The sequence below is a fragment of the Bubalus bubalis genome, chromosome 3, assembly GCF_019923935.1.
Source record: "Bubalus bubalis isolate 160015118507 breed Murrah chromosome 3, NDDB_SH_1, whole genome shotgun sequence".
Taxonomy (NCBI): Eukaryota; Metazoa; Chordata; class Mammalia; order Artiodactyla; family Bovidae; genus Bubalus; species Bubalus bubalis.
The window spans coordinates 39044239-39068958 of NC_059159.1; the positions used below are offsets into that span (position 1 = coordinate 39044239).

Sequence of the window (24720 nt, forward strand, 5' to 3'; positions counted from 1 at the left end):
CCTTGTTAATTGAGGGCTGGACAGAAGATACTAGGAGAGCATAGCATTCTGGCTCACAACTTACTTGTTTTTGAAGAGTCCCTCTTCTGATTGTAGAAAATATGTGGGAAGTTCATACAAAGAGCTATATGTCAATGCATGGATGCTACAACCACTGCATGCCTATCGAGACAAATGGAGGAATCAACCCTATCCCTACAGCAGTCTCCCTGTGCCTTTCACTCGACTCAACTTCCTCCAAATCATGTCAATCCTTCAAAGTCTAGCACAATTCACACTTGTCCACAAATCCTTTCCTCACCACCTTAGCCCACAATGAGGCCTTTTTGGCCAGAAAACCTCTTTGTCAACCAGTGGGGCTATTCATTTATTTACAAAATGATGCACAATTACAATGAGTTTATGCATGTAGTTCCTAAGGTTGAGTCAGCCATGAATCTCATCCTTAAATTACTAAATGAATGTGCTGAAGGCACAGCTCTTAGTGCCACGTAGAATACAATTAAAGGGTAATGGGAATGTCGAAGATACAAATATCACTTTAAAATGGTCACAGATCAGGGCAGTGTTTCTGGAGGAAGACAGCATTTGAGCATTTGAGCATATGAAGATTTTGAACACGTGACATAGAAGAAAGACATTCAATACAGAGAAAATAGCATAAGCAAAGGTGGGAATCTAGGAACTCACAGAGTTTGCAATCTCAAGACATGGTTTAAAATAAAAAGGGAAATCAGGGGGCAGCTGCTGACCATGGCCATGATCCATCCAAGGCACTGATTTGGACTTGAGCTACTGCAGCCTACAAGGCAAGACCGGGATTTACAAGGGCACAGCTAGCATGAGTATAAGAGTAAATATTTGAGTCATAAGAATGGGTCAGAAATACATTGAGAGAGAAAAAGAAATACATTGAGAGAGAGTTGCAGGAGAAGGACATGGCTTTATGATCCTTGAGTGTCCTGATGGTATGTGTAAATGTTAAGAACAGGTTAAAAGTCAGCATATCCTAGTTAAGACCTTGCCTTCAGCCACTTGCAGTATGTGACTCATGTTCTTTCTGTAAAATGCAGATTAAAATGGTATCTGTTTCATAGGGAGGTTGTGAGGAATAAATGAGTTAACCACACGCAAAGTACTTAAAACTATGCACTGTTGTAGCCCAGGGTAAGTCTCCTTGTAATTATTAGCAGGGAATGCTTCCAAGGGAATTCTGTCAGTTCAGTCCCTGGGTCGGGAAGATCCCCTGGAGAAGGAAATGGCAACCTACTCCAGTATTCTTGCCTGGGAAATTCCATGAACTGAGGATCCTGGCAGGCTACAGTCCATGAGATTGCAAAGAGTCGGGCACGACTGACTGATTGAGCACACACTTCACCCAGTTAAAGCATACAATTCAATCATATTCACAGAGTTGTGGGTTTTTTTAAATTTTTATTTTTAGTTGAAGGATAATTGCTTTAAATGTTGTGTTGGTTTCTGCCGTACAACAAACAAAGTATAGTATATGGTATATGTATTCTACAAGCTGTACTTTACATTTAATAATACTGCTTTGATATCTTTCCAATCAGCACAGATAGAGCTATTTCCTACAGCTGCATAATATTCCTTTGGAAAAATATTCCATAATTAACTTAGTAAGCCCTTTAATAATGAACAGAGAGATTATTTCTAATTATTTGCTATTATGAACAATGCTGTAACAAATAACCTCACACAGACATCATTTCTGTGTGACCATCATTTCTGTGATTATATATCTGTTGGATAAATTTCCAGACATGGAATTGTCAGGTAAAAAGAAAAATACATTTATAATTTGAAAGATATTGCCAAATCGTCCTTTCTCCTTTTCACTTCTGCCTTACAGATATTATGCAAATTCCCCTTGTGGCCAACCCTAATCTAGAAACATGCAGAGAATGGGCTTTGGGAAGAAGTGGGTCCATTTAGCCAGTTGGCCAGAATTTTAAAATAATTGAAACATTACTCTTGATTACTAAATTTTTTTCTATATTTTGAGTTATCCTTGCACTTCAGTTCAGTTCACTCCTTGCTCTACTACTATTAAATTCTCCATTTCCCCAATAACTTTGTGGTTTAACACTTCATTTAAAACTTTGATCCATTTAGAATTTATTTTTGGAAAATATATGAGGTATGTATATGACTTATAGTTTTCCTGCATAGCTATATTATTGCCCTCATAACCACTTATTGAATAATACTTGTTCCCATTCCTTTAAGATGCTGCTTGTATTATATACTAAATTCCTATATTAGTTTAGGTCTATTCTTTGACTTTTCAGTTTTTTTAAGCTTATAAAATGTTACTTTTTTAGCCTAATATAGGTATAATCAACAAGTAAAACTGTCAAAGTATAATATGATCATTTGATATATGTTTACATGGTGAAAGGATCCCCATGTAGCTGAGAATGTTGTAGCAAATGTAGTGAGTTAACAAGTGTGGTGTGGACTGGGTGCTGGGAAAGTCCTTACTTGGAAAGGGAGAACTTAGTAGAGGGCTCAGGACATAGGAAGAAGTCTATTTCTTCTTCTTGAATATATCAAGAATAATTATTCCTTATCTTTTTGGATATTTCCTTGCAGGAACGAATGCAGCCAAAACCCAGGGCCAATGGAACAGCTGTTGCTGAGTTCATCCTGCTGGGTTTGGTGGAGACGCCAGGGCTGCGGCCAGCTGTCTTTGTACTCTTCCTCTTTGCCTACCTTGTCACTGTTGGGGGCAACCTCAGCATCCTGGCAGCCATCTTGGTGGAGCCCAGACTCCACACCCCCATGTACTTCTTCCTGGGGAACCTATCAGTGCTGGACATTGGGTGCATCACCGTCACCATTCCCTCGATGCTGGGTCATCTCTTGTCCCACAAGCACACAGTTCCCTATGCAGCCTGCCTCACACAGCTCTTCTTCTTCCACCTCCTGGTTGGAGTGGACTGCTTCTTGTTGACAGCCATGGCCTATGACCGATTCCTGGCCATCTGCCGACCCCTCACTTACAGCACCCGCATGAGCCAGACAGTCCAAAGGATACTGGTGGCTGTGTCCTGGGCTTGTGCCTTCTCAAATGCACTGACCCACACTGTAGCCATATCCACACTCAACTTCTGTGGTCCCAATGTAATCAACCACTTCTACTGTGACCTCCCACAGCTCTTCCAGCTCTCCTGCTCCAGCACCCAGCTCAACGAGCTGCTGCTCTTTGGCGTGGGTTTCATAATGGCAGGTACCCCCCTGGCTCTTGTTGTCACCTCCTACATCCATGTGGCTGCTGCGGTTCTAGGAATTCGCTCAGTGGAAGGCAGGAAGAAAGCCTTCTCCACGTGTGGCTCCCATCTCACTGTGGTTACCATATTCTATGGTTCAGGTATCTTTAACTACATGCGACTAGGTTCAGCCAAGCTTTCAGATAAGGATAAAGCTGTTGGAATTTTTAACACTGTAGCCAACCCCATGCTGAATCCAATCATCTACAGCCTCAGGAACCCTGATGTTCAGGGTGCCCTCCGGCGGGTGATCAAGGGGAGGTGGTCACTGGAGTGATGAGGTCTTGTGTCAATTTCTCCCTTTCTCTTTTTGGACTAAAGGAAAAATTCTCTGGGGCCAGTAATTGGGACAAATGGTTCAGAACCTTCTCTATCTTCCTGAGCTTTTGGATTTTTTTTTTTTTTTTTTGGTTGGGGATAATGTGCATAGGAGCCCTACCCAATATAGGCAATGGACAGGTAGGTTCTGCCTGGTCTGTCTCCTTGACAAATTACAACTTAAGTCACTGTACGCTCCTTTTCTGGGTGGAAGTGAAACCCAGGAAGCCTTGAATGCCTTCAGGTGCATGTCTCATAGGGAATGACTCTTCCGTTGCTTATAGCAAGAATATCCCAGTAACTTCCCAGGTGATCATATGACTTCTTCAAGTTCAGGAATGGTTAATCTTTTACAAAATATAGGCCTAGAGATCAGGATGACTCTATTTCTCCCATCAGGCTTCTACAAGCCAAAAAAAGCAGCTCATTCCTCTCCCATCACACAAGATATCAACAGCACGGGATACGGAGGGAACAGATGGGAAACTGTATGGTCATGTATTCTTGACTAACTTGGGAAAGCATGACACTTCTGTGAAGATTTTTACAACTTCAATTTTTTTTTTTAATTTCAAATCTTTAACAAATATGATCACTCTCTAAATACAAGAATGAAATTTCCTTATGTATCCATATATGTTTCAAATCTTTTGAAAAGATTATACCCTAAATACTATTTAAATATTAAAAAAAAAAACCAGAATAATCAACATGAAATTCTCTTCTGAATTCTCCCTCTCAGTCCCCAAACCTCCTAGCTAAGACAATGTTTCTGTAAATACAAGTCACATGGTGACATGTGCTACTAGCCTTTAGTCCTGTCATTATCTAGCTATATTTTTCCTGCTAGAGCCCCTTTTATTTCTTGGCCACACCACATGGCATGTGGGATCTTAATTCCCTGACCAGGGATGGAACCCACACCCCCTGCATTTGAAGTTTGGAGTCTTAACCACTGGACCACCAGAGAAGTCCACTAGGGTCTCTCTCTCTCTCTTTTTTTTTTTTTTTTACTTTACAATAGTATATTGGTTTTGCCATACATCAACATGCATCCACCACGGGTGTACATGTGTTCCCCATCCTGAACCCCTCTCCCACCTCCCTCCCCATACCATCCCTCTGGGTCAGCCATTAAAAAGAACACATTTGAATCAGTTCTACTGAGGTGGACGAAACTGGAGCCTATTATACAGAGTGAAGTAAGCCAGAAAGAAAAATACCAATACAGTATACTAACGCATATATATGGAATTTAGAAAGATGGTAATGACAACACCGTATGCGAGACTGCTAGGGTCTCTTTTAGATTAATTGCCCATTCCTGGCATCTCTACTATGCCACTGGTGTTTTCTGACTGATTTCCCTAAAACTTCCCCTTGACCTGCACCTGCAGGACTGGTTTCTCATGATACTTTATCGGGATGAAGGGACTGAAAGGACAGGAGGGAAGGAAGCAAAACAAGATTGGATGGAGGCATAGGGTTTGTGGGAAATGAAGATGAAAAATGAGGAACAGGGAGAAACATAATTGCAAGCAAAAGGATTTGAGAAGCAAAGATGGAGATATTGCATGTATGCTCAATTGTGTCCGACTCTTTGTAACCCCATGGACTGTAGCCCAACAGGCTCCTCTCATCTGCAGTGTTCCTGACCTTGATTGGGTCCTTTACTTTCCCTGGGCCTGAACTTGACAGAGGCCCAAGATAATGGTCGATATTCTTTCACCTCTAATGTTCTCTGATTTGGAATGAACAGAAAGACTGTCTCACTGTTGACCTTGAAGAAACACAACAAATTCCACCATCACTTCTTCTACCTATAGCAAGTAACAGAGCTAGTTGTTTACTCCCCGGAATTCCTGTGCCTCTGGCCTTTTTTCCATCTGAACACTCATCCCAAGTCACATCAAGGGATAATTCTGAGGAATAATTCTGTGTGATGTATCCCTGGGTAGAATGCATCAGCTGGTTCAGCATCATAAAGGAAGACCAAGGACACAGGTTCCCAGAACTCAGGAACATAAGGTTTCTTTAACAACTGGGAGATTTCCTTTCCTTTGGAATTTGTCTTGTCTTCTTTATTCCAACCTAGGAATCTCTTTGCTACTTAAAAATGTATCACACTGGGTTAGCCAAAAAGTTTGTTTGTTTCTATATACTGTTAAGGAAAAACTCAAATGAACATTTTGACCAACCCAATATATATAATATATCATGTTGTAAAGGTTTAAACAATACAGAATGTTATTATCACTCTTTGACATCATTCTCACAACAATCCTATTCTTTAAAAGGAACAGGGCTTCCCTGGTGTCTCAGAAGTAAAGAACCCACCTGCCACTGGAGGAGACACAGGTTCGATCCCTGGTCCGGGCTCCTCTGTTCATGAGATTTCCTAGGCAAGAATACTGGAGTGGGTTGCCATTTCCTTTTCCAGGGGATCTCATTGACCCAAGGATTGAAATCACATCTCCTGCACTGGCAGGTGGATTCTTTACCACTATGCCACTAGGGAAGCCTGATATTGAGTTCAGTTGAGTTCAGTCACTCAGTTGTGTCTGACTCTTTGCGACCCCATGAATTGCACCACGCCAGGCCTCCCTGTCCATCACCAACTCCCAGACTTCACACAAACTCACGTCCATTGAGTAGGTGATGCCAACCAGCCATCTCATCATCTGTCATCCCCTTCTCCTCCTTCCCCCAATCCCTCCCAGCATCAGAGTCTTTTCCAATGGGTCAAATCTTCGCATGAGGTGGCCAAAGTACTGGAGTTTTAGCTTCAACATCAGTCCTTCCAAAGAACACCCAGCCTGATCTCCTTTATAATGGACTGATTGGCTCTTCTTGCAGTCCAAGAGGGTCTCAAGAGTCTTCTCCAATATCACAGTTCAAAAGCACTAATTCTTCCACGCTCAGCTTTTTTCACAGTCCAACTCTCACATCCATACATGACTACTGGAAAAACCATAGCCTTGACTAGCCTGATATTACAGATATATAATAGCAGAAAAGAAGAAGAGTTTCCCTCACTCATATTCCTCCCTTAGAAACAATAATTTGGACAAAAAGTGCCTTTGTGGGAGCTTTGGAATGTAGGTAAGAGACTATGAGACCCCAGTGGAGTCAAGTCCTAAGAAGGCTCTTTTGAGAAGACAAGACTGCGCCCAGCTGGCAGACTTGCAGACACGAGTCCTGGATACAGGCCTGGAAACAGCCCTGTGGATTCAGCTACAGCCCTTCTTGGCCCTGATTCTGTCACCAACAACATCTGTCAAGAAACCTAGCATTAGTCAGGCCCACTTGTGCCCTAGATAATGAGCGCATCAACCTCAGCCCTGGCTGTGGATGCTGAACTGGCCCGTGGCCCATTCCTAGGCCCTCCCAGCTGCCAGTTCTGCCCACCCAGGGACAAGGCAGGTGATACCCATCCACGCCCTTAAGATGCACTGTCCAACCTTGGTCCACCTGCAGACGCTGACACAGGCTTGTAACTTGGCTCCAGCACCTTGTAGGCAAAGATCAAGAACACACCTACTTATCCAGGGACCCATCAGAAAACACAGTCTTCTGTGCCCTCAGAGGCAGGCCCACTGACTTCTGTCTGACTGCAGATCTTGAAGTGACCCCATAATCCAGCTTCTACTCCTTGAAACCATAGGCTGAGAACACTTCCGCCAACCCAGGGACCTGGAGGAAGACACCTTCCCAGATGTAGGCCAGCCAAACTGGGTCTGATGGATCTTTTTTTAAAAAAAATAATATTTATTTTTGCTAGTTATTTACTTATTTGGCTTTCCCAGGTCTTAGTTGTGGCATTCAGGATCTTTAGTTGCAGCATGCAGACACTTAATTGTAGTATGTGATATCGTTCCCTGACCAGGGATCAAACCCTGACCCCTGCACTGGGTGCATGGAGCCTTAACTACTGGACCACCAGGGAAATCCCCGTCTGCCAGATCTTGAAGAGGCCCTATAACCAACACTTTGGCAGTCTATTACAATCAGCCCAAGGCACCCTTGCCTGGATGTTAAATCCTGAATCATGACAGGTGATCCCATGTCAATGAACTCTCCCTGTTCAGCGTTATGTTCTACCCCACTCCTTGGGCCTTCATGATCCACTCCCACACTGCTCCTCTATAAACGAGAGGAAATTCCAGTTCCTGTCAGGATATATTGGCCAGTATATTTATTTCCTGTTGCTGCTGTAACAAAGTACCACAAATCTAGTGACTTAAAATAACAGAAATGTATCTTATCAGGGTCCTGGAGACCAGAAGTCAAAAATGAGTCCTACAGGGCTAACTTCGCGATGTCAGCAGGAAGAGTTCTCCTGGGAGGCTCCAGGGGAAATCTATTCCATGTCTTCTCCAGTTTCAGGTGGCTGCTGGCATTCCTTGGCTTGTGGCCACATCACTTCAGTCTTCATGTCTATCATCACATTGTCTTTTTGGCCATGGCCTGTGGCATGTGGGCTCTTAGTTCCGTGACCAGGATTCAAACCCGCACCCCCTGCAATGGAAGATCGGCATCTTAACCGCTGGACTGCCAGGGAAGTCCCCACGTTGCCTTTTTCATTTCTGTAGGCAAATATCTCTCCACCTCTCTCTTAAAAGGACTCTTAGGATTACACATCACATAGGCCCACTTGGAGAATCCAGGATAATCTCCCCAGATGAAGACCCCTAACAATCACACTTACAAAGTCCCTTTTACATGATTTAAAGTTGATTTCGGGGATTAGTACCTGCATATCTTTGGGGCCCTACCACAGCCAGGTATGGGAATTTGTTAATGAGTAAGTTATTTCTTTTTGGACCTAAATGGTATTTCCTTTCTTAGAGTATGCTGAGACCTAACCAGGAGTCCTTCAAGCTCAACATATGTCTTTTTTTTTTTTAAGTGAGTCAAACTTAAAAAAAATAATTTTATTTATTTATTTATTTTTGACTGTGCTGGGTCTTCATTACTGTGCACAGGCTTTCTCTAGTTGCGATGAATGGGAGCTACTCTCTTACTGCAGTGAGCGGGCTTCTCCTTGCTGTGGCTTCTCTTATGGAGCAGCGGCTCTAGGGCACGAAGTCCTCAGTAGCTGCAGTGCTTGGCCTCAGTAGTTGTGGCCCCAGGGCTCTAAGCACAGGTGCAACAGTTGTGCACACAGGCTCAGTTGCTCCTCGGCATGTGGGATCTTCCCCAACCAGGGATTGAACCCATGTCCCCTGCATTGGCAAGCAGATTCTTGACCTCTGAACTACCAGGGAAGTCCCTCAACATCCCTCTTTTACCAGCACTTCCAGAATCATTACAGGATCCCCAAGACACAGTCCAGGGACCCCGCTAATGAGACTCTGAGGGAGGAATTCCCACATTCTTGAGGACTCATTAGGAAACTGGATGTGAAGCAAACTTCTCCCTCTTCCTCTCTGCTGGGGCTTCCTCCACATCCCCAGGTCCACAGCAAGTCTGGAAATTAGCTGCTCTCTGCTCATAGGCCCTGCTTGGGGCTGACATCTGAGAAAGAAAATTGCTCCCTCAGGAAACCCATATCTAGTCTCAATTACACCTCTAACTTCCTGGGTGACTTGGTGAATATGGGCAAGTTCTGCAGACCTCAGCAATCCCACCATTAGTGGGCTACGTATCACTTGACTTAATGACCTGCCATAAAGCCAAGGCTAGAGATAACCTTTTTTTTTCTCAAGGAAAGTCTAAATAGGAGAAAGTATGAGGCACTACTGCTATATTTATGAAGAGCTTGAGTTGTTTATAAAACAACTTGTCTCTCTCCCCCATTTGTCTCTGCTTTCCTGCGAGGGCTAATTTCTGAGGCCGCTGGGGGATACCATTGAGAAGACAGTCCTATAATTTCTTTCATTTTCTTATACAAAGCCCCTTCCTGGATTTCTGGGTGGATAGGTCTGCAGAGCTCCTCAGCTTCTCCTGAAAACACTCTCTGGTGTCTATGCCTGTGCCAGGGTGAGTACTCATAGGCCTCACTCTGTAAGAGTCCTCACGTTGTAAGAGCAGGTTCTTCCTCTGCTCTTACAAAACAGAAATGGGGTTTCTGCTGCCATCAGCTCAAACTGATTTAATACTTGGTGCAACTGATGCCCTGAAGGAGGGAGCCTTTTTAGAAGGTCTGGGACCGTAACCCAAAGATCTTGGCTCCTTTTCTGGGCCCTTTTGTCCACGCCTTCTTCTCTTGGATGAAGCCTGCTCTCTGCAACGCTTGTGCTGTTCTTATTCTCTCGTCCTGCTCTTTGCGACCCTACAGACTATAGCCCGCCAGCCTCCTCTGTCCAAGGGGATTCTCCAGGCAAGAATACTGGAGTGGGTTGCCGTTCCCTCCTCCAGGGGATCTTCCCAATCCAGGGATTAAACCCAGGTCTCCCGCATTGCAGGCAGATTCTTTACTATCTGAGCCACCAGGGAAGCCCAAGCATACTGGAATAGGTAGCCTATCCCTTCTCTACGGGATCTTCCCAACCCGGGTATCCAGTTGGGGTATCCTGCATTGCAGGCACATTCTTTACCAGCTGAGCTGCCATGGAAGCCCCTGCAATTCTTAGGAGTAAGTATTAGGGGGATTCACTGAGTCCAGTTTGCTGCCCAGGACCCACTTCATCAGGTAGTTAGAAACTTGACTCCAGTCAGAGGCCTTGCTGAACTGTTTCATCACTGGAATCTTGGAGGAGGTGGGTGGAATTCCAGAGTTGGAGTTTGTCATGGCTCAGTAGGGAGAAATTGAGGCTCATTATGAAGCCCTGAGAGTGGTAATCCTCAGTGATGGGCAGGATACCCATAAGGCACTCTCGATGTCTCTGGAAGATCTGAGTTCATCCCAGAATCCCACTGATTTCAAACAAGCTGCATCTCCAGCCAACTGAGGGTTGTCAGCAGCTGTTCTGCTGCTCTTCTATCCCTGGCCATAACCTGCTTGTCTGTAAGGTCCACCTCTCCTAAGGGCCTTATTATTATGAGTGGTTTACATGACAAGGAACATGTCAGGGTAGATTTCTATCTGCTTGTCCCATCAAATCCAAAGAAATCAGTAGTCCTTGCAGCAGCCTTGCACATGCACCTGCCCCTGGAACTTCCTTAAACTATACTAATCCATAAAATTCTTGCCTGGAGAATCCCATGGACAGGAGCCTGGAGGGCTGCAGTCCGTGGGGTTGCAAAGAGCCGGATACAACTGAGTGACTAATCATGCACACTCATAAAATTCTGTCCTAGATTCCAATACAACCAGAGGCTCTTCCATCACAACTCTAGCTCATACTGATGTTTTCTTTCTCTGAAATCCTATGAACACTTGACTCATCCATTGATTTATTGAAAAATATTGAGTATATACCATAAGGGAAGTATTGTGCTAAGTACTGTTACTGCAAAACTGAGTCAAACATGTATTAATATTTCTGTCCTCAAGTAGCTTACAGAGAAGGAGGGGAGATATACTCTATAGAAAAATAACTTAGCTAGAAGGGACACTGTAATAAGTTCAATAAAATAATGTGTAGTGGAAGTTTAGAAGAGACAGAGCTCCTTTTGAGATGGAGAAATTCCTCGAAGGATTCATTCAGAAGTCAGCATTGCAGTCAAGTCTTGAAATACCTGGGCATGTGGAGTTGGAAGGAAGTCGTCGCTGGTACAGAAAACACCATGAGAAACCCGGAGATTAGAAAACCACAGGGTTACAATCAATGTTTGGGTCAAAATGGACTCCAAAGCAAAAACAGAGAGCAGGTCATTGCTCCTTAGTATAATATATGAAAAGAACTACTCTCCATCCAGGGATTTGCCTATCTGTATTTATCAATGATCAATTTCATCAATGATGATCAGGCCTGAAGATGATCCCCATATCTCACTGATCACATGGTCTCAGAATTTTAAGGATATCTTAGAGATCACCATATCCAATTTTCACCCAAGCTCAGGCTCTCGTCACCCTTTCCCTTTTGTTCTGACTTCCCAGCCTCTGATCTAGTGTATTCTATGCAGGGAAACAATGTTACTCTTAGTGAAGCCCTGGCTCTGCTTATTCCATGGGCAATAGAGAGACATGGATTTTTTTTTTTTTAAATCAAGAGTTTATTATAAGATCTGAAAGACTTAGCTCAATCTGGTTCTCTATTATGCAGGTGCATAGTAGGTACAGTATTCTTGCTTGGGAAATCCCATGGACAGAGGAGTCTGGCGGCTACAATTCAAGAGGTCACAAAGATTGGACACTACGGGGCATGCACACATGCCGTTAGAGCTACTGGTCAGTCCACCATGCCCGAAACAAGGGCAAGTGCAAGATGGGTGATTTTGCTGTGCAGAAAACTAACGGCATCTAGTAGCAACCAATCCACAGGTCATGTTTAAAGTTTTAATTCCAGAAACAAGTAGCCAATACTATGAAAAGAATAAATTATTTTAAAATAGGCCACTATTCAAAGTCTCATGTAGGGGCTTAAAGAGCAACAATACTACCAAATAATACTTGCAATTTATTGACATAAAGGTTTTTTATTTTATTCTTCGGACTATGTCCCCCACCTTGGAGAAAGGGCTGGAGTTCCTAATAGCCACAGTCACGGATATCTTCTTTCTGACTCTTGCCATTCTTGGCTTGATCGTCATTATGTCTAGAAGTCTTGGAACCTGGGTCGTGTTTTCAAATGCTTTCTAGATATTTTTCTCCAAATACCATTAATTTTTCTCTTTTGAAATCTGTTTATTGGATTGGGCTGATCCCTCAGTTAAGTTGGGCGTTTTACATTTTAGTCTCACTGTATTCAAAGAGGAAGTTTGCTTTCATCTGAATTTATTTCCCCAAGTATTCTAACATTTTCTAACTGGGAGAAGATGGGAGGGACAAAGTTCTGGTGGTTTGGGGCATCTCAGCCAAGAGCAGGGTAAAGACATGGAGGGACAAAGGAAGTCAGTGGGTGAGGTGTCAGTGAATCTGGGGAGTGGGCAAACCATCACCCGGACAGCTAGGAACTTACCATGGGGCTCTGAACATACATGGTTTAAAATATTTAAACGAGTTGCCAGTCCAGGTTCGATGCACGATACTGGATGCTTGGGGCTAGTGCACTGGGACGACCCAGAGGGATGGTATGTGGAGGGAGGAGGGAGGAGGGTTCAGGATGGGAAACACATGTATACCTATGGTGGATTCATTTAGATATTTGGTAACACTAATACAATTTTGTAAATTTAAAAAAATAAAGAAATAAAATTTAAAATGAAAAATAAAATAAAATATTTTTGTTGAATAAGTACATTCAGTAGATAGAAACTTCCACTCCTGCAACATTTCCTTACAGAGACTCATGCAGCCAGAAGCTGGAACCAACAGGACAGCTGTAACTGAATTTATTTTACTGGGCTTAGTGGAAACAGAAAATCTACAGCCTATGGTCTTCGTACTCTTCCTCTTTGCCTACCTGGTCACTGTCGGGGGCAACCTCAGCATCCTGGCCGCCATCTTGGTGGAACCCAAACTCCACACCCCCATGTACTTCTTCCTGGGGAATCTATCGGCGCTGGACATTGGGTGCATCACCGTCACTGTTCCTGCCATGTTGGGCCGTCTCCTGTCCCACAAGCGCACAGTTCCCTATGCAGCCTGCCTCTCCCAGCTCTTCTTCTTCCACCTTCTGGCTGGGATGGACTGCTTCCTGTTGACAGCCATGGCCTATGATCGATTCTTGGCCATCTGCCGACCTCTCACCTACGGCACTCGCATGAGCCAGACGGTCCAGAGGATACTAGTGGCTGTGTCCTGGGCTTGTGCCTTCACCAATGCACTGACGCACACTATTGCCCTAACCACCCTTAACTTCTGTGGTCCCAACGAGGTCAATCACTTCTACTGTGACCTCCCACAGCTCTTCCAGCTCTCCTGCTCCAGCACTCAGCTCAATGAGCTGCTGCTCTTTGGCGTGGGTTTCATAATGGCAGGTACACCTGTGGCTCTCATCATCAGCTCCTACATCCATGTGGCAGCTGCGGTTCTACGAATTCCCTCAGCAGAGGGCAGGAAGAAAGCCTTCTCCACGTGTGGCTCCCACCTCACTGTGGTCTGCCTCTTCCATGGGACCGGTATCTTCAACTACATGCGTCTGGGTTCAGAGGAGGCTTCAGACAAGGATAAGGGAGTTGGAGTTTTCAACACAGTGATCAATCCCATGCTGAACCCACTTATCTACAGCCTTAGAAACCCTGACGTTCAGGGTGCCCTGTGGCGGGTACTTGTAGGGAGGCGGTCACTGACATGAGGGGTGGTAGGGTCCTTCCTTTCTGGCCTTTTCTGGGTTTGGGGAAATTTTTCAGGTGGGCAGTAACCTGGAAAAATGGTTCATAACCATTTTCCTAGCTCTGCTGCCTGACGATTTGTGTTGTGTGCTTGTTCTGCAAAGAAACCCTACAGAATTCATTCATTTATTTGTACAATAGGTATTTATTGAATTCTTCTGTGACTTAGACATTCTTCCAGGGCAATGATGAACAAAATAGGAATCTGAGCACTCACACTACTCAGGTTCTATCTAATGAAGTGAGACAACATCATCAAGTATAAAGAAGCATCCTATATGGTAGATCACATAGTCATATGTGCAGTAGAGAAAAAACAAGCACAATAGGGGGATATGAAGTTAGGTTCTGCCGAGAAAGTTCCCAGGGCAAGTTGGGACTTTGCTTTTGGCTGTGTTCACTTTCCAGGTAGAGTTGAGGACTTGGAGGTCTGGTAGGTCTTGCGTAGCAATGTCCTAACAGGGAAGGGTATTTGGTTAACCACAGCCTAAGTAACCAATAATATCAAGTTTTCTTCTGGTGGGTATGTGAGATTCCCTCTAGATCAGGGTGCAGAATGCTGTCCTAAATTGTGGGCTCAGTGCCAAGGATTATTCTACTTTATTATTAGCCTTTTGCCTCCCAGAAAATTACTTCCTTTTTTTCACAACCACACAAGAACCCCAGAGTATGTCTAGAGCACAGGTTGGGTCTACAGAAAGAAAGAGCCCACTAAATAAAAATGAAATTAAAGCATTTGTGATATATCTTAAGATCAAAAAAAGGAATATTCTGTCTCCATCCTCTACTATCTTTCTTATTTGATGTCTCCTTCCTCATATAAATGATAAAGTCTGTGAAAGAGGCATTTGTACTATAATTTCCTTAGAATTTTCCACGTATAATATCCAAAATAACCTTCTCAAAAGTCTTGCTTTTCTCTCCCAAACCTCCTAGCTCAAAAAATATCCATAAATGTAGTCCCTAGGAGTGACACCTCTTTCTCTTAACACATCAGTACAGCTCCAGCACAGAGAATTTCCTCATCTTGATGTTCATGCAGCATTCAGTTCATCCATTATCGATGAGTAACCTTTTTTTTCATCCTCCCTTGGAAAGACGGCTTACCCTGTCCTGGTAATTCTGATGTTTCTCTACTTTATCATTCCCATAACTGTCCATGGCTACACCTGGAGCTTGTCTTCTTTGTAATCTCTTTTGGAGTCAAGAAACTGGAAGGATAGGCTGAGATAAAAACGAGAAGAAAAGGCATGAGAGTGAGAAGTAAGAAAGGCTTGGGAGTGGAGGACTGAAGATGAAAATGAGGATATGTGGAGGGATGGGACAGCATGGTGAACAAAAGCAGTAAGGAGGAAAAATGGAAATTAGGAAAAGGACATGAGAGGATGGGAAGTGAGAAAGGATGAGAGAATTAAGGGTAACAAACTAGATGCCTAAGGAATGCTGATGAGGTCAAGGATGGGTGTCGAGAAAATGAAGAATGAATAGGAGGGGAGATGAGAATAAAATTCATCTATAGAATCACTTCCTATTAGCATATGGCCATGGAATAACTAGCACTTTTGATGTTACTGTTGGGCCCCACCCCTCCAACCAGGAAAAGAAAAATTTAGGTTTTGATGAAGGTGTAATGATACAAGGCAGTTTAGGTATTCCTCTTCTGCTTCCTCTGGCTAGGAGATGATCCTAGAAAGACATGGGGCAGGACTGACAGATGGAGAAGAGCGAGGGAAGATGTGTGTGCTGAAGCTCCATCCTCCATAACCCCACTGGGCCGTCAAAATCAACAGCCTCCCTGCCTCTGGGTGCAGCGCCTGGTGACAGTCGAAAGAACACAGATGAAATCAGTCTCTTTCTTGACACTCTTGGGTCTCCAGACACTTTGGGTTAAAGAGAATGGGCTTCTCTCAAGGGGAAAAATTCTTGAGAATGACAACCATGAGTGTGGGCTGTAACCACCGCTCTGTGACCTTAGAAAGTGTTTCTCTATGGCTGGACTTGTTCCATAAAGAACTGGGACGAGATCATCTCTCCAGGGTTCCTCACATTAAATGACCTTTGATATAATTTTCTAGGTGACCTTTTTCATGAGGAGGAATCCAGAACACATTTTGAGAGCTTTACCACCACCACCTCCACCACTCTATCTACCCCATGACACTTGGCACTAATGTGTACATCCACTAAGTTATCACAGTGTCTGTTTACCGCGTCCCTTTCATAAAGGGTCGTTATAAATAAATATCTTTAATTTTTACAAACTGAAGGTTGAGAAATGCAGTATTTTTATTTGGATCTTTATTCCCGTTAAAACTGCAGTTGGATATCTTTTCACATAGTAAGTGGCCAGTTGTATTTCTTCTTTAAGAAGTGCATTTTGATAGCTTTTGCCCTCTTTTCTGGAGAAGGCCATGGCACCCCACTCCAGTACTCTTGCCTGGAAAATCCTATGGACAGAGGAGCCTAGTGGCCTGCAGTCCATGGGGTTGCTAAGAGTCAGACAGGACTGAGTGACTTCACTTTGACTTTTCATTTTCATGCATTGGAGAAGGAAATGGCAACCCACTCCAGTGTTCTGGCCTGATGAATCCCAGGGACAGGGGAGCCTGGTGGGCTGCCGTCTATGGGGTTGAACAGAGTCAGACACGACTGAAGCGACTTGGAAGCAGTAGCAGCATCAGCCATCTTTTCCACTGGATTGTTTGTTAGGAAATCGTAACCGGCCAACCTTCACAAACAATGAAACTCAGCTTTGAATCAGCTCAGGTCCAGATTGAACAAAAGTGATCTAATCTTAGCGCCTAACAGACTGAAAAATAAATAATTTTTGGAGGAAGAAGATATCATCCAGAGCCACGCAATGCAAGCTTAATCTGAGCTATATACATAATTTAAAATTTTCTAGAAGCCTTATGGGGACAAGACTGTTTCTGAGTCTGTAGCAGGGACCATTTTAAAGCTAAAGTAAGCAAGTGAAATTAATTTATATGATTCATTTCCTTTTATTCATATATCTAAAACATTATTATCTCAACACATAATCAATATTATGAAATTATAAGTGAGATATTTTACATTCTTATTTTTCATACTGTCCTTAGAATCAGGTATATTTTAAACTTACAGAACCTCTCAATATGGATGCTAAATTTCATCAAAAATACTTGACCTGAGTCCTCTCGTAAGGCTACGATCAAGCCATCAGCCAGCGGTGTAACTGTCTCCAGGACTGACTGCGGAAAGGAAAGCTTCCACATTCATTCACATGGTCACTGGTAGGACTCAGTTCCTTGCAGCTTAGGGGACTGAGGACCTCAGGACCTCACTGGCCTGAGGTTGGAGGCTGCCTCAGCTCCTTGACCCAGGGGCATCTTAAAATGTGGTGCCTTCCTTCCTCAGCTAGAAAAGACCCATAAAGAAAGACTGAGAAAGAAAGCAAATAGGAGGTCCTCTGCTTGTGTGCCCTCAGCAACAACCATTTAGCAGCCATACGCAGACAAACGTACTGCTTCCCTGATAGCTCCGTTGGTAACGAATCTGCCTGCAATGCAGGAAGCTCTGGTTCAATTCCTGGGTCAGGAAGATCCGCTGGAGAAGGGATAGGCTACCCACTCCAGTATTCTTGGGCTTCCCTTGTGGCTCAGCTGGTAAAGAATCCGCCTGCAATGTGGGAGACCAGTGTTCGATCCCTGGGTTGGGAAGATCCCCTGCAGATGGGAAAGGCTACCCACGCCAGTATTCTGGCTGAGAGAATTCCATGGACTGTATAGTCCATGGGGTCACAAAGAGTTGGACACAACTGAGCAACTTTCACTTCACTTCACTTTATGCACACAAAAATGGGCTTCCCAGGTGGCTTTAGTGGTAAAGAAGCTACCTGCCAATGCAAGAGACACAATAGATGTGGGTTCAATTCCTGGGCCGGGAAGATCCCCTGGAAGAGGAAGTGGCAACCCACTCTAGCATCTTGCCTGGAGAATTCCATGGACAGAAGAGCCTGGTGGGCTACGGTCTATGGGGCTACAAATAGTTGGACTTGATTGAGTGCATACACACACACACACATATGCAGACAAAAGTGACTTTGTGGGGATTTGGGATCCAGGTAGGAGACTGGAAACTTGGTGGAGCTCACAAACAAGGAGGGGGGCTTCCCTGGTGGCTCAGTGCTAAAGAACCTGCCTGCCAATGCAGGAGACACCAGTTCGATCCCTGGTCTGGGAAGATCCCATATGCCATGGAGCAACTAAGCCCAGGAACTGCCACTACTGAGCCCGTATGCACCAAGTACTGAAGTCCACATGCCCTACAGCCTGTGCCCCACAAGTGAAGCCACCACAATGAGAAGCCTGGGCACTGAAACAGAGTCACTCTCACTTGCTATAACTAGAGAAAAGACCTCGCAACTTTCATTGAGGGAAAAGGGAAGTTAAGGGGACTCTGGTCAACAAAGGATCTATGGCTTTTCATTGGATGAGTCCTTGCCAGGAAAGAAGAAGAGTCTTTCTTCCTCCAGACTGGCTCTGCTACACTCACAGGGTGTGAGAGCTTGGCTATCTGCTCCAAATACAAATACTCCCCCCGATACTATTCACTCAGTGATCTTACCTGGCCTTGCTCTACTCACTTTTCGACTCATCAACATGCCTTAATTCTTAGCTCAGCTTTTAGCATCTCAAGGAAACCCTCCTTGAATTCCCCATCACTAACAAGCCAGGCGAGGCTTCCTCCTCCTTCTCCCCAACCCACATGCTCAGAGCACAACCACTGCCTTCAGACACAGAAATAAGGTAGCCTCCCTCCTTGGTCCTTTATGAGCTCCTGATTCATGTTTGTAAGACAGTCTAAGCCACTAATAGGCATTCAGTCATTATCAGTGGAACGAACTGAACCTCAGATCAAGTCAACTCCCCCTGTCTCTCAAAGTCTAGGTCAGTGCTGGCTCTGCTGATTCATCTGTAAGGACTGCTCCCCCTTTCACACTGCCAGAGCCCAGGGACTCATCTTCTCATCAGTACCTTCTCCTTTTCTGTCCATTCCACTTGACATGAGGCTGGTGCAACCTAAGTAGAGATAGGGTCTCACAATTACCGCCCCCACTTCTGCTTCCACCACCAGTCCTGTCCATGAGCATGTGCTGATCACGCTTGAGCATTTTGCTTGGAGTGCAGGGTAGAGTGGTTGCAAGGAGAGGTGGGACCATGGAGTGAGGAGCTGGCATAACACAGGATAGGGTGGGCTGCTCAGGGATGAGGTCTCTCCACAGGGAGAAGGAAAATAGGAGAAAGCCACAGTCAGTATTGCTTTGAGGTCTGAGAGGGCAACGCTGATGTGGATGAGGAGGGTGTGGATGAGACCATGGAGGACAGAGAGCGCCCAACACAAGGTGAGGAGTGAAATGTAGAGCCCGGGGCTCATGGCCGTGGTGTAGTGGAGGGGGTGGCAGATGGCCACATAGCAGTCATATGCATCGTGGCCAGGATGAGGTTGTCCAGAGCCACCAAAGAGACCAGGAAATAGAGCTGAGTCACACACCCTCTGTATGAGATGCCTTTGTTCTGAGACTGAAGGTTTACCACCATCTTGGGGATTGTGTTGGTGATGAAGAAGAGGTCTATGAAGCAGAGGTTGGCCAGGAAGAAGTACATGGGAGTGTGCAGGGGGGAGTCAGAGCCAATGGCCAGAATGATGAGCACATTTCCCACCACTGTGACCAGGTACATGGACAGGAACATCCAAAACAGGACCCGCTGCTGCTCAGGATTCTCTGATCCCCAGGAGGAGGAACTCTGAGACTCCACTCTGGTTGCCTCCATGCATTTCTCCAACTGTCTGCAACATCAGCACCAACAAACATTTGTTAACTAAGTTACTTCTGTTAAACAAGGACATTCACATGCACAAGATCAACTATTCTCTTGGCATTAAAATATCTTGAACTAATTTTTATAATATTTTTGTACAGATTTTCAACAAAGTAATAACAGGCATAAACATATAGCATGGACAATGTGTAACTTCTAGTCATTCCAGCAGCAACTTCTCAGTTCAGTTCAGTTCAGTCACTCAGTCATGTCCGACTCTTTGTGACCCCATGGACTGCAGCACGCCAGGCTTCCCTGTCCATCACCAGCTCACAGAGCTTACTCAAACTCATGTCCATCGAGTCTGTGATGCCATCCAGCCATCTCATCCTCTGTCGTCACCTTCTCCTCCTGCCTCCAATCCCACCCAGCATCAGAGTCTTTTCCAGTGGGTCAAATCTTTGTATGAGGTCGTCAAAGTACTGGAGTTTCAGCTTCAGCATCATCCCTTCCAAAGAACACCCAGGACTGATCTCCTTCAGAATGGACTGGTTGGATCTCCTTGCAGTCCAAGGGACTCTCAAGAGTCTTCTCCAACACCACAGTTCAAAAGCATCAATTCTTCGGTGCTCAGCTTTCTTCACAGTCCAACTCTCACATCCATACATGACTACTGGAAAAACCATAGCCTTGACTAGCCTGATATTACAGATATATAATAGCAGAAAAGAAGAAGAGTTTCCCTCACTCATATTCCTCCCTTAGAAACAATAATTTGGACAAAAAGTGCCTTTGTGGGAGCTTGGAGATCTAGGTAAGAGATTAGGAGACCCCAGTGGAGTCAAGTCCAAAGAGGGCTCTTTTGAGAAGACAAGACTGTGCCCAGCTGGCAGACTTGCAGACACAAGTCCTGGATACAGGCCTGGAAACAGCCCTGTGGATTCAGCCACAGCCCCTCTTGGCCTTGATTCTGTCACCAAGAACATCTGTCAAGAAACCTAGGATTAGTCAGGCCCACTTGTGCCCTAAATAATGAGCACATCAATCACAGCCCTGGCTGTGGATGCTGAACTGGCCCGTGGCCCATTCCAGGGCCTCCCAGCTGCTAGTTCTGCCCACCCAGGGACAAGGCAGGTGATGCCCACCCACGCCCCTAAGACACACTGTCCAACCTTGGTCCAACTGCAGACGCTGATGCAGGCTTGTAACTTGGCTCCAGCACCTTGTAGGCAAAGATCAAGAGCACACCTGCTTGTCCAGGGACCCATCAGAAAGCACAGTTTTCTGTGCCCTCAGAGGCAGGCCCACACTGACTTCTGTCTGACTGCAGATCTTGAAGTGACCCCATAACCCAGCTTCTACTCCTTGAAACCATAGGCTGGGAACACTTCCGCCAACCCAGGGACCTGGAGGAAGACACCTTGCCAGATGTAGGCCAGCCAAACTGGGTCTGATGGATTTTAAAAAAAAAGAAATAATATTTATTTTTGCTAGTTATTTCTGTATTTGCCTTCCCCAGGTCTTAGTTGTGGCATTCAGGATCTTTAGTCGTGGCATGCGGACACTTAATTAGCATGTGAGATCGTTTCCTGACCAGGGATCAAACCCTGCCCCCTGCACTGGGTGGGTGGAGCCTTAATTACTGGACCACCAGGGAAATCCCCGTCTGCCAGCTCTTGAAGAGGCCCTATAACCAACACTTTGGCAGTCTATTACAACCAGCCCCAGGCACCCTTGCCTGCATGTTAAATCCTGAATCATGACAGGTGATCCCATGTCAATGAACTCTCCCTGTTCAGCTTTATGTTCTACCCCAGTCCTTAGGCCCTCAATCCACTCCCACACTGCTCCTCTATAAACTGCAGGAAATTCTAGTTCCTGCCTGGATATATTGGCCAGTATATTTATTTCCTGTTGCTGCTGTAACAAAGTACCACAAATCTAGTGACTTTAACAGAAATGCGTCTTCTCAGGGTCCTGGAGACCAGAAGTCAAAAATGAGTCCTACAGGGCTAACTTCACAATGTCAGCAGGAAGAGTTCACTTGGGAGGCTCCAGGGGAAATCTATTCCATGTCTTCTCCAGTTTCAGGTGGCTTCTGGCATTCCTTGGCTTGTGGCCACATCACTCCAGTCTCCATGTCTATCATCACATTGTCTTTTTGGCCATGGCCTGTGGCATGTGGGCTCTTAGTTCCGTGACCAGGATTCAAACTCGCACCACCTACAATGGAAGATCGGCATCTTAACCGCTGGACTGCCAGGGAAGTCCCCACGTTGCCTTTTTCATTTCTGTAGTCAAATATCTCTCCACCTCTCTCTTAAAAGGACTCTTATGATTACACATCACATAGGCCCACTTGGAGAATCCAGGATAATCTCCCCAGATGAAGACCCCTAACAATCACACTTACAAAGTCCCTTTTACATGATTTAAAGTTGATTTCAGGGATTAGTACCTGCATATCTTTGGGGCCCTACCACAGCCAGGTATGGGAATTATTGATAATGAGCAAGTTATTTCTTTTTGGACCTAAATGGTATTTCCTTTCTTAGAGTATGCTGAGACCTAACCAGGAGTCCTTCAAGCTCAACATATGTCTTTTTTTATTTTTTTAAGTGAGTCAAACTTAAAAAAAATAATTTTATTTATTTGTTTTTGACTGTGCTGGGTCTTCATTACTGTGCACAGGCTTTCTCTGGTTGCGGTGAATGGGAGCTACTCTCTTACTGCAGTGAGCGGGCTTCTCCTTGCTGTGGCTTCTCTTATGGAGCAGCGGCTCTGGGGCATGAAGTCCTCAGTAGCTGCAGTGCTTGGCCTCAGTAGTTGTGGCCCCAGGGCTCTAAGCACAGGTGCAACAGTTGTGCACACAGGCTCAGTTGCTCCTCGGCAAATGGGATCTTCCCCAACCAGGGATTGAACCCATGTCCCCTGCATTGGCAAGCAGATTCTTGACCTCTGAACTACCAGGGAAGTCCCTCAACATCCCTCTTTTACCAGCACTTCCAGAATCATTACAGGATCCCCAAGACACAGTCCAGGGACCCCACTAATGAGGCTCTGAGGGAGGAAGCCCCACATTCTTGAGGACTCATTAGGAAACTGGATGTGAAGCAAACTTCTCCCTCTTCCTCTCTGCTGAGGCATCCTCCATATCCCCAGATCCACAGCAAGTCTGGAAATTAGCTGCTCTCTGCTCATAGGCCCTGCTTGGGGCTGACATCTGAGAAAGAAAATTGCTCCCTCAGGAAACCCATATCTAGTCTCAATTACACCTCTAACTTCCTGGGTGACTTGGTGAATATGGGCAAGTTCTGCAGACCTCAGCAATCCCACCATTAGTGGGCTACGTATCACTTGACTTAATGACCTGCCATAAAGCCAAGGCTAGAGATAACCTTTTTTTTTTCTCAAGGAAAGTCTAAATACGAGAAAGTATGAGGCACTACTGCTATATTTATGAAGAGCTTGAGTTGTTTATAAAACAACTTGTCTCTCTCCCCCATTTGTCTCTGCTTTCCTGCGAGGGCTAATTTCTGAGGCCGCTGGGGGATACCATTGAGAAGACAGTCCTATAATTTCTTTCATTTTCTTATACAAAGCCCCTTCCTGGATTTCTGGGTGGATAGGTCTGCAGAGCTCCTCAGCTTCTCCTGAAAACACTCTCTGGTGTCTATGCCTGTGCCAGGGTGAGTACTCATAGGCCTCACTCTGTAAGAGTCCTCACTTTGTAAGAGCAGGTTCTTCCTCTGCTCTTACAAAACAGAAATGGGGTTTCTGCTGCCATCAGCTCAAACTGATTTAATACTTGGTGCAACTGATGCCCTGAAGGAGGGAGCCTTTTTAGAAGATCTGGGACTGTAACCCAAAGATCTTGGCTCCTTTTCTGGGCCCTTTTGTCCACGCCTTCTTCTCTTGGATGAAGCCTGCTCTCTGCAACGCTTGTGCTGTGCTTAGTCTCTTGTCCTGCTCTTTGCCACCCTACAGACTATAGCCCGCCAGCCTCCTCTGTCCAAGGGGATTCTCCAGGCAAGAATACTGGAGTGGGTTGCCGTTCCCTCCTCCAGGGGATCTTCCCAATCCAGGGATTAAACCCAGGTCTCCCGCATTGCAGGCAGATTCTTTACTATCTGAGCCACCAGGGAAGCCCAAGCATACTGGAATAGGTAGCCTATCCCTTCTCTACGGGATCTTCCCAACCTGGGTATCCAGTTGGGGTCTCCTGCATTGCAGGCACATTCTTTACCAGCTGAGCTGCCACGGAAGCCACTGCAACTCTTAGGAGTAAGCATTAGGGGGATTCACTGAGTCCAGTTTGCTGCCCAAGACCCACTTCATCAGGTAGTTAGAAACTTGACTCCAGTCAGAGGCTTTGCTGAACTGTTTCATCACTGGAATCTTGGAGGAGTTGGGTGGAATTCCAGAGTTGGAGTTTGTCATGGCTCAGTAGGGAGAAATCGAGGCTCATTATGAAGCCCTGAGAGTGGTAATCCTCAGTGATGGGCATGATACCCATAAGGCACTCTCGATGTCTCTGGAAGATCTAAGTTCGCCCAGAGAAGATCTAAGTTCGTCCCAGAATCCCACTGATTTCAAACAAGCTGCATCTCCAGCCAACTGAGGGTTGTCAGCAGCTGTTCTGCTGCTCTTCTATCCCTGGCCATAACCTGCTTGTCTGTAAGGTCCACCTCTCCTAAGGGCCTTATTATTATGAGTGGTTTACATGACAAGGAACATGTCAGGGTAGATTTTTATCTGCTTGTCCCATCAAAACCAAAGAAATCAGTAGTCCTTGCAGCAGCCTTGCACGTGCACCTGCCCCTGGAACTTCCTTAAACTATACTAATCCATAAAATTCTTGCCTGGAGAATCCCGTGGACAGGAGCCTGGAGGGCTGCAGTCCGTGGGGTTGCAAAGAGCCGGATACAACTGAGTGACTAATCATGCACACTCATAAAATTCTGTCCCAGATTCCAATACAA

The 24720-nt window shown here is 45.1% G+C and overlaps 2 protein-coding genes across 2 annotated transcripts; both read left to right on the top strand.

The window, feature by feature from the left end:
• The first annotated feature begins 2610 nt into the window (after positions 1-2610).
• Positions 2611-3860, top strand: LOC102403341 (olfactory receptor 3A1). The gene has a single exon (XM_006079795.3). It carries the CDS (start codon positions 2623-2625, stop codon positions 3568-3570), a length of 948 nt encoding a protein of 315 aa, XP_006079857.3. The 5' UTR covers positions 2611-2622; the 3' UTR covers positions 3571-3860.
• A 9077-nt stretch (positions 3861-12937) lies between these two features.
• On the top strand, positions 12938-13913 carry LOC112583530 (olfactory receptor 3A2). The gene has a single exon (XM_025279268.2). The coding sequence runs from the start codon at positions 12950-12952 to the stop codon at positions 13895-13897; it is 948 nt and encodes a 315-aa protein (XP_025135053.2). The 5' UTR covers positions 12938-12949; the 3' UTR covers positions 13898-13913.
• Positions 13914-24720: the final 10807 nt, after the last annotated feature.

Bases quoted from the DNA above. Each gene is read 5' to 3' on its own strand.
- LOC112583530 (XM_025279268.2), top strand. From the start codon at position 12,950: ATGCAGCCAGAAGCTGGAACCAACAGGACAGCTGTAACTGAATTTATT.
- LOC102403341 (XM_006079795.3), top strand. From the start codon at position 2,623: ATGCAGCCAAAACCCAGGGCCAATGGAACAGCTGTTGCTGAGTTCATC.